The sequence below is a fragment of the Vigna radiata genome, unplaced genomic scaffold, assembly GCF_000741045.1.
Source record: "Vigna radiata var. radiata cultivar VC1973A unplaced genomic scaffold, Vradiata_ver6 scaffold_43, whole genome shotgun sequence".
Taxonomy (NCBI): Eukaryota; Viridiplantae; Streptophyta; class Magnoliopsida; order Fabales; family Fabaceae; genus Vigna; species Vigna radiata.
The window spans coordinates 573,621-584,419 of record NW_014542924.1 but is presented as its reverse complement, the minus strand read 5'-3'; the positions used below and the strand labels follow the sequence as shown (position 1 = coordinate 584,419).

General features: G+C 32.0%; 1 protein-coding gene across 1 annotated transcript; it reads right to left on the bottom strand.

Annotated features, from left to right (window-relative positions):
• Nucleotides 1-7,021: 7,021 nt before the first annotated feature.
• LOC106752718 (peroxidase P7) lies at nt 7,022-8,521 on the bottom strand. Its single transcript, XM_014634451.2, has 4 exons — nt 8,264-8,521; nt 7,994-8,185; nt 7,738-7,903; nt 7,022-7,658 (listed from the first exon to the last, which is right to left on the bottom strand). The coding sequence occupies exons 1-4, from the start codon at nt 8,474-8,476 to the stop codon at nt 7,267-7,269; spliced, it is 963 nt and encodes a 320-aa protein (XP_014489937.1). The 5' UTR covers nt 8,477-8,521; the 3' UTR covers nt 7,022-7,266.
• Nucleotides 8,522-10,799: the final 2,278 nt, after the last annotated feature.

The following is a 10,799-nucleotide window of genomic DNA, read 5'->3' as shown; positions in this document are numbered from 1 at the left end:
ATTGAGACAGTTCAAAACTTGAGGACTGAACTGAGATTTTCACACAAATACGAGGACCAAGGGAGGTATTAAGCCATTTTGAAATCTAATTTAAAAACTCATTTTATTTCAAAATTTGATTTAAAATTTCATCAAATTTCGAAACTTAGTTTGAAAACTCACTTAATTTTAAAATCTGATATAGATTTCTTTCATATTTCAAAATTTGATATTGATTTTATTATTTTTTTTTAATTTTTATTTTTAATTTTTTTGAATTTTTTACTTTTTAATATATTAAAACAAAACAAGTAAAACAAATTTAAAAAATAAAAACAGAAAAGTTTAAAAAATAGAAAAAAATATTATGAAATCAATATTAGATTTCAAAATATGAAAAGAAGTGTCTTTCGGATTTCAATACATGTGAATAAATAATTATCGAATTTTGAAATACGGGGAAAATGTTTATATATTTTGAAATTCAAAAGAAATGTTTACTATATTTTAAAATTTGACAAGTTTTTAGATTGAATTTCGAAATCTAATTAGTTTCTAAATCAAGTTTTTAAATTTTGTGAGTTCTTAAACCAAATATTGAAATCCTATGAATTTTCTAAACTCAATTTTGAAATATGGTGATTTTTCAAAACTGAATTTTAAAATTTGGTACATAAAAAATATAATAAAAATAATTATAAAATTTCAAACAAAATAAATATAAATTTTCAAATGAAACACAAAAATAACAAGGTAAACGAAAATGAAAATAAATGAGATGAGATCCAGTGGTGATCTTAGGAGAAGCCATTTGCAGAATATTTGCTAAACACAAAAGAATATTGAACATATGGTGAGGATGGCACAAAGTTAGAAACTATTCGTTGAACGAACAAGGTGACCAACAGAACGAAAGTTGTAGTGAGAAATTCGTTGAGCAATTTTTTTTTTAACATTTGTGTTTATTCGCTAATCGCACTGGAGTTGCACGCTAAGTGAATAAAAATGCAATTTTTCATTCGCTGAGTGCATTAGATATATGCGCTAAGCGAATAAAACTAAAAAAGATATTTTTTTATCCACTCATCTAACAAATTCGCTCTCACAAATCCATTCAGCGAATTAAATCTCCTTCCCATTAATTCGCTCACCTTATTCTAGATACTGACAAATATATTCGCTTAGCGCATCATATATATATGCTTAGCGAATAAAACAATATTAAACATACATTACAACACATTACATTTAACAACGAAACACAGAACTTACCAACACATAAACTTCAACAGTTTCTTACAAAAACTAAATGACAATGGATATATACATATAATGAAACAAAATTGAAATTGGTAAGCAATAATTCAATTGAATTAACATTAATAATAAATTCCCCGACAATGCCGCCAAAAACTTGATAACCTTTTTTGGAAAGTATACCAAATTGTTCCAAGTAACAAAGAGTAAGTTCAAAGTATAGTTCTCCCAAGGGAATTGAGTTACGTTATCTAATTGAAATTATTTACCACAACCGATTTAGCAACGATGGAAATTTGATTAATGTAAATTAAACGTAATGAAATTAACAAAATATTAAAAACTGATATTGAAAGTTTAAAAAAAGCTTCGTTGGAATTGGGTTTCATGAATCATATGAAGATAAAAATTTGTACAATATATCATTATTTCACTCAAACATTCGCATCAAGGCATACTAGTCATAATCCCTTAGCAAGTAGTTCTAAATTTATATATCAAAATGTCAATCCCTTAGTCAATTTAACATACAATTTGCATTAAGTCTGATACTAAGAATGACCAAGTTATTGAGTCTATCTCTAGATTCCAAATCACTTAGGTGCTCTATCTAGGTCCATGTTCAAAGTAACTTTCCAATAATCAGAGACATTCAAATAAATTTATATTTCCATACAATGATAGTAAATTCAAGAAATAACATATGAACGAACAACGATATATTGAACAAGCAAATTATATCACAATTATATCAATTTAACTAATTCGCTAAGCGCACAACTCCCATACGCTAAGCGAATATTCAACCGCATATCTTTAACCGCCCTTTATTCGCTCAGCGAGTTGAGTTGATGTGTTGAGCAAATAAAACTCTTTTCAACTGAGCGATTTAATGTTGGCTTAGTGAGAAACATCTAATAGCACTCCACTTGATGTATAAATTCCTGTACAATTTATTACACAACTTTCCTACTTCTAATTACAACTTTTTCTATGAGGAAACAATTATTTCATGAATAAATACGAATTTGAGCTAATTAATAAGTTTGAAAACATGTATTTTTCATCCTTATCAGGCCAAGAAAGGCCAAGCAGTTGAGGCCACATAGTCGAATATCTTTGAGGTCAAATGGTTGAATACTTAACGTCAAATTTGGCTAAGTACCTGAGGCCATGAAAGGTCGAACAGTTGAGGTCGAAGGGATGAATACCTGTGAGGCCGAATGGCCGAATGGTTGAACACTTGACACCAAATTTGGCTAAGTACCTGAGGCCATGAAAGGTCGAGCAATTGAGGCCGAATGACTGAATATCTCTGAGGTTGAATGGCTGAATGGTTGAACACTTAATGTCAAATTTGGCTAAGTACTTGAGGCCATGGATGGCCGAGCAGTTGAGGCCGAATGACCGAATTGTTGAATAGTTGAACACTTGATGCCAAATTTGGCTAAGTACTGAGGCCATGGAAGGCCGAGTAGTTGAGGCTGAATGGATGAATGACTGAATAGTTGAACCCTTGATGCCAAATTTGGCTAAGCGGTGAGTGCGTCATTAGACTCTGAATAAATCTTAAACAATATTATAATATTGAATTAATATATTTAAATTAAATCATTTAGAAAATAATAATATAAATTTAGGATGATTATATAGAAAATAGTTATCAAGATATATGTATATTTAAATAACGCTGAATGCTTGCAAGTGCCGAATGCATTGATTACAAGGGATGCTTTTATATGTTGAGATGGATAACACGAATATTCCAAATGCTTTAGAAGTATTAAATCATATAATAAAATGAATTTAAGATGGTTATATTAAAATAGTTATCTGTAAAGTAGCAGAAGCTTGTTGACGTTGATGATGAGAGTTTCTACAATTAGGATCAATACGTAAGAGTCTGGTAGACATAATGATGTTGAGACTGTGTCCTTGTCTGGTTCCTTGTGGTTACAGGGGATGCCGCTCGGCCCCACGGTAGGCGTCAAAATGTTTCTGCATATAATTGTGTAGGGCCAAGAGACACACCTTTCTGTTGTTGCCTTCCTCATTTTCTAACCTCTGAACCTCCTTCTTCAAATTCTTCTCATCCGAGCCTAGTGGGAGGGTACCTGCAAAAGACACTTTGACGCTCAAGTCAGTAACTTTGTGTGATAATAGTGATAATATTTAATATAGAGTGAGTACTCACAATTAGTTCAAAGCTGCTTACCTTTGCGGCTTAGCCTTTTATTTATAAGTTATTTCCTGGACCCTAAACTGTCATAGTCCATTGAAACGATTTTACCTTTAATTTCGGTCTGTTACTCATTAACAACTTCCTTGACCTTCAGTCAGTTATCAATATCTTTAATCATTATTAGTTTATTAACTTGTTTTATTTGCTCAATCCATTGGCCCAATAACAATATCTTGAGCACTTACCCAATTATGGCCTAACATAATATCTTCAAACACTGATCCAATTATAGCCCAATTATCAATAACTTAAGCGTTGACACAACATTTAACATGCTTGATCTCGAGAGAAGGAATAAACCGAATAGTTACAAATGTTAACCGCTCGGTCTATCCTCTATACCATACAGATTTCAAAATATGAAGAGAAGTGTTTATTTGATTTCAAAATCTGAGTAAAAAAATACCAAATTTTTAAATATAGGAGAAATGTTTATGTATTTCGAAATTCAAGAGAAATGTTTATAGGATTTCAAAATTTGATAGAGTTTTCAAATTGAATTCCAAAATCCTTTTAGTTTCTAAACTAAGTTTCTAAATTTCGTGAGTTCATAAACCAAATATTAAAGGTTTAATGCCTATTTTGGTCCCTCTTTTTGGGGGGTTTGTTCAAAGTGGTCCTCCCTTTTTTAAAAAGTTCACCAAAGTCCTACTTTTTGCAAAAACTGTGCAAGTTAGTTCTTTTTGCTAACGGCAAAACTGCTAGCTGACAAATATTTGATGACCTGTACAAATAAAATTCGTTGTAATCCTCATATTAGTTTAAAAATGTTTATTGTTGTCCTCGTGTTGGTTTAAAAATGTTTATTGTGGTCCCCTTTTACTAAAAAAAACCTGTCAGTAAACTAAAGAAATCTGATGTCTCACATGTTTTGCGGAGCCAAGATCATCATGCCATCTTAGAAGGGTAAGCCATTTGTACATTGTTTAATACATGTTAAAGATTTCACGTGTGATCTAGTAATCCATGCGCTAACCTTTTGGGAAACTACAATCACAATAATTTGAAGTTTATTAGTGTAGTTTCACGTGTTATATTAGTAAGTGTGGAGATGTGAAAAAAGAACTCATCAGTTTTGCATTGCAACACATGAATAAATACACACATCTATTTCTCAGAATAAATACATTCATACACTTATTTCAGTTATTATCAATTATATTATATAAATTCCAGAATCCAAAGACACCATTACAATTCATAGAACAAAAAGATACAAGATCAAAAGCAATATAACTCCCCCATACCTTGGCCTTTGTTTTGTTCTCCTATTTTCGTTATCTGAGACTTTTTTTTACCTTTCCTTACTGTGATTTCCTCTTCTTCTCCCACTCATTCCCTTCTTAACTCTGATAATTCCATTTCTCTCCGAACATAATTGCTTCCTCTCACGTCCCATTGCATAATGGGTTCCTAGGATTTGATGGCTTCTAGGTGAGGAAGAAGAAATGAAAAGAGAGAATAAGAAAAAAGAAAAGAGGAACGCGAATGCTAGGCTTGATTCAAGAATGAACATTTTCATATTAGCTCTCTTAGACATTTAAACAAACAGTTTATGAGCAAAATAACAAAATAGAACTCAAGACAGCAATGAATGAAAACAAAACGCAGCTTACAACAGATCAATACATCAAAGGAAAAGTAAAATTAACAACGCGAAAAAATTGAAGAAAACTCAACAAGCAGATATGCAAAACTCAAAACAGAGAACAATCAACTGGAATCAATTCAAGACAAATTAATAGAAATAAGGAAAGCAATACTTATCTCATGTAGTGTGCTTGTCCTTGATCTTAATACCACTCGATAGAAGAGCTTCCAAGAAGATGACCAGAAGAGTGATGTGGACTCGACTCAAACTCCTTCGAAGCTTCCTTGATGAGTAAACGTAGTGGAATAACGAGACGAACTCGAGATGGAGAGTGAAACAGAGAATGAACGGAAGAAAATGTTAGAAAACCCTAAACGAACGGATAAAAGCTAGAACTATTGGGGAAAAACTCTAAAATGGAGGACGAACCCTAATCAAGACCGAAGGAACCCTAAAAATGGAAAGAAACTTAATATGAACCGATTAATCAATTCAAACACAAGATTGATCGGTACAAAATGTTTAAACGGCGAAAATGAAGATTTAATAAATGGAAATCGAAGAACAAACGATAGAAAGGCAATTATCAGTGGACTCGCGAGTGATCTGTGAGGCTGCCAATGGGAGGGAGAAGGAGAAATCGCAAGTGATTTTGGAATGAGAGGGAGAAATCGCGAGTGTTAGGGTTTGAGAGAGTGCTTTGTGTGTGCGAGCTCGAGAGAGGTTCAGAATGAGTGTGAATACCGGGTTCCAACTTCACTTAATCATGAATTCTTTTTTTAAAAAAACTTATTTCTCATATCCGTATATAACATCTGCAGCTAACACTTGGTTCTAGCTATATACGGATAATGCAGATTATATACGGATTTTGTCCTTGGATAACTTTCCCGCCACCCGTGCCAACATTATATACGGAATTTATATACGGATAATCCGTATATAAAAATCCGTATATAAAGTCTTTTTCTAACATCCGTATATAATTTCCGTATATAATAGCTAATTTACATACGACTCTAAATCCGTATATAATAATCCGTATGTAACTCTATTATTTCTTGTAGTGCACGTGTTATATTAGTAAGTGTGGAGATGTGAAAAAAGAACTCATCAGTTTTGAATTGCAACACATGAAATTTTAGCTGCTGCTTTCAGAGAAACCACAAAAATTTCCACAAGAGCATTTTCCATTGACAAATTTGTGAAGCCGCTTCCTGTCTCTAAGTAGTTGAGCGCTTGATCGAGCATTCCAGCATGGCTGCATGCTGCTAAAACACCCACAATAAACATTTTTAAAGGGGGACCACAATAAACATTTTTAAACCAACACGAGGACCACAATAAACATTTTTAAACCAATATGAGGACTACAACGAATTTTATTTGTACAAGTCATCAAATATTTGCCAGCTAGCAGTTTTGCCGTTATCAGAATTAACGTCGTTAATAAAAAGGACTAACTTGCACAGTTTTTGCAAAAAGTAGGACTTTAGTGAACTTTTTAAAAAAGGGATGACCACTTTGAATAAACCCCCGAAAAGAGGGACCAAAATAGGTATTAAACCAATATTAAAATAATGTGAGTTTCCGAATAATCTGGATTTTGAAATATAGTGGTTTTTTGAAATTAAATTTTAAAATTTGGTACATGAAAAATATAAGAAAAATAAATATAATATTTCAAACGAAATAAATATAAAATGAACAAGTAAACGAAAATGAAAATAAATGAGATGAGATGAAGAATGAAGACAGACCATGAACACTGCTATTGAACGAATCATGTAGAACAAGAAGAAAAAAGCTGAAGAAGATGAGAGAGTGTTCGAAAATGACCTAGGGGTGCATGATTATTTAATATATATAGATGTTGGAATTAATATGTTTTTCAATTTTTGCTTATCTAATTTAAAAGAAGTTGATAAGCTTGAAAAGGTGCATACTCGTAATTGAATAGGAACAAGAAAACTGAATTGGGATGGAATATGTTATAAAGGGAAAATGAAAAGCAAACTCAGTACATGAAACCAATCCTTGATAAAGTAAAAAGAAAGAAAAGTAGAGGGAAGTAGAACACACCAAAGTAGAGACTGAATCGAAAGTACAACCTAAACGTGTTTTAAAAACTTATTACACACATATCTGAAACACAGTTCAATTGGTTGCTTGTGTGTAGTAGCCTGAATATTAAAACTTAGTTAATCCTTCTGCAGTTCTTTCTGATTTCTCCTTTGGAGCCAGTGAGGGGGCTAATGTCTCCCATCTTGATAATTGCAGATACAAAATCAGAGGAAAAGGAGGTTGGATTGGTGCTGTAGCCACGCACTATGGAGTCAGTGGAGCCACCATTGAAGAGTTGTTGGTCAGAGTGGAGAAGACCCTTGTTCTGAACCAGGTTCCTGAAGTAGTAGTTGTCAAATGTGGTCGGAGTCTGAACATCCAGGGGTGCCAGATTGTTGTCCCCTGACCCTGATGTTCTGGGGCAGCTCGATTGCCTTGTCCTCGCAAATGAGCTATCTATGTTGCTCTCGTTGTAGATGCGGCCTCTGAAATTTGTGCACCTTGCTTGTCCAATTGTATGACCACCTAACCAATAATTAGTTAAGATAAAAAAATTAATGACCATATCATTGAAATCTAATTAATTAGTAATTAAATTATGTACCCGACAAGGCGACCAAATCCTTTGTGGAAAGTCCCAGAGCACTGAATCTTGAGATGAGTTGGTTAAGGTTTGAAGTAGGTGCAGGAATGCCATTGTTGGCAGCAGATTGGCTAGCAGTTCTAGAATCTCTTCTTCCAAGTTTAACATTCCAACTGGGGCCTCCAAGCTAAAACCATAAAACATAAAAATCAAGTAACATATTATAATTGAGATAGATTTAGTTTAATTTGAGTTTGTTGGTTGTTTGAGCCCTTACGATTTGAACAGAGTCTCTGGCGGCAATGGCAAGGATATCTGCACAGGAAACAACTCCCGGACAGACTTTCTCGACGGCTGATTTTATGTTGTCAATGACTTCATATCCACGAGCAGAGTTCCTGTTGGGGTTTGCGTTCTTCTCCCCGGTGAAGCTTGATGTGTCATCCAAAAGAATAGAACCGTCACATCCCTGTATTCATTGAGTTAATTAGGCTTATTAAAAAGAACCAAAAATATATGCATGCATAAAGAGGTGCATGGAAATTACATTGACAAAGCAATCGTGGAAGAACAAGCGGAGGAGAGAAGCACCCATACGGGTCTCCTTTGAAATGGCAGATTGCACTGTGGATCTCACAGTGGAGAGGAGTTTTGGGCAAGAACTGTAGTAAAAATCGGTAGAAAGTTGTGCATTGACACACCCCAGTACGAGGAGAAACAGAACCAAACTCATAGTTAATCTAGAACAGAACGAAGCCATGTTTTGCTAAAACACACTAAGTTACTTAAAGTGTTTGTATTGTGAGGGTTAATGGAAGTTGTGTATTTATAATGGTTTGTGGATTGAATGTGTCTCAACTCCTCAAGGCAATTTGTCTCGGCAGGTAGCCTAACCTAACACGTAGAAAATGCATGGGAAATTTCAAAAAGGTGTTATGGGAACTAATTCAAAAACTCATTTATGAATTTTGATTATGAGGGAGATTCGATTTTTAATGAATTCAAAGATAAGGAAGTGATGAGGGATTTTGTCAAAGTGTTACAATTGTTTGGTAAACTATTTTCCTCTGGAGGGGGCCCATCATATAACGCTTTGATGTGATACATTTTTTATGCTTTATATCCAATCCAAGCAATACAAGGACAAATTTGACTGCTTGGTTAAATTAAAGAACACAACATGTTTTATGTGTAATCTTATTTTACTCGTGTTTAATTGACTGTGGTTGAGAATATTTGTTTGGTAATGCTACACCTTTTCCAACTTTACTCAACCAAAATAAGAATAAGAATCATACGAATCATGTTGAAGTGGTATTTTTGCTTATGATTTTGGTCTGAATGGCACAGTCATAAGAGAAAGCTCCTAAAGTTTATATTGGTCATTTTTCAGACTTTGCGGGCTGAATGTTCCCCACAGCAATCATGTATAGCGTTCAAGGAAAGTAATTAAATAACTTCTTCGCATCATTTCGGTAAGATTAGGTTACAAGCTTTACTTAACTCTACATATTGCCTAGCACTATAATAATGCTGCCTACATTACATCACTACATCTTTCAAAAATATAATATATAAATATAAATATAAATATATATATATATATATATATATATATATATATATAATTCATTGATTAAAAATATAAATTTTAATAAAAATATCAATATAATATTTATATAAAAATTTAATTTAATTTTAATTTGGATAAAGACAAAAAATTTTAAACAAAATTATTTTAAAATATAATATTTTAGAATTAATATTATGTTTAAAATAATGATATTTGATTATTTTAATATTAAAATAAGTATAAATATAAATTTTACACACAAGTTTCATATTTAAAAATATGTAATCTCTCTAAAATACTTTTTTAGAGTTTTCTTAATTTTTTTTTTGAGTTTTCTTATTTTTTACTCTAGGATGGTAGACTAAGTGATATTTACTGTGAACTCTTTAATATAATTTAATTAGTTTCTTTTCTAAAGTAAATTAGTTTTTTATTCTCTTTTTGTCTATTTGTTCTCTTTTTTGCATGTGAATACTCTCATGGATGACTCAAGTATTTGAAAGACCTAAAATAAACTTGGGTTTAATAATTTACATAATCTCTATTTTTGGTGACTTTTTCAAATATCTCTCTTACTTCTTTTTTTTCCATTGGGTTTTTATTTTTAAAAAATTGAAACAATTAGGTTCTTGTCATTAGTTCCATACTAACAGCTTTAAAGATGTGTTACGTGTCAGTTCATGGCTTTCTTAAATTTTTAAATATTTTTTAATTATTTTTTTTAAAAACAAAAAAATTACCACATGTCAAGTTGACATTATATCACATGGCATTGATAGTGTGAGGTGGCACTGCCAAGCCACGTGTCATTGTGTTAGTTTTAAATTTACCCTTATATTTTTATTTTGTCTCAATTTGATCTCTGTATTTTTATTTTGTTTCAATTTGGTTCCTGTATTAAATGATTAAAAGATTAAATTAAATATAGCTTTTTGCTCTGAAGGATTTGGAAAAAGTTGATGCACGAATAATTTTAGAAGATTTAACTAAATGAAATAATAGTATGTATGTTTTCTATATTCTTGTCTTTAAATTTGTTTCTCTTTAAGTGAATCTTTAGTGATGATTTATGCCAAATCTTAATATTTAACTTCAAAAACTTATGAATTGTTGAGAAAGTACTGAAACTATTTTTTGTGTAGATCACTTTCACAAAAATATTTATTATTGAAATAGTAATTTTTATAGTTTCATCATTCATATTATTTAGGTTAAAAGATTTCCTTTGTTGTTTAATTTTGTAGAAAAAAATGAGTTTCTTTATTTTTATTTGTCTCAAATTAGACAAAATATAAAAATATAAAGGCCCATGTGACCTGACAGTGACACATCGATACAACGATCTATTAGATCGTGTCCTTAGACATCGTGATTCAATCATATCACATCTTAACTGGGTATGTATCTTTTTAGGTTTTCACAGTTTTGGTTTGTATATTCATAATGATACCATGAGCGCATTAGGGCGCCCTCAAGATATGTTTTCAGATACCGCTATACAATTACAGCC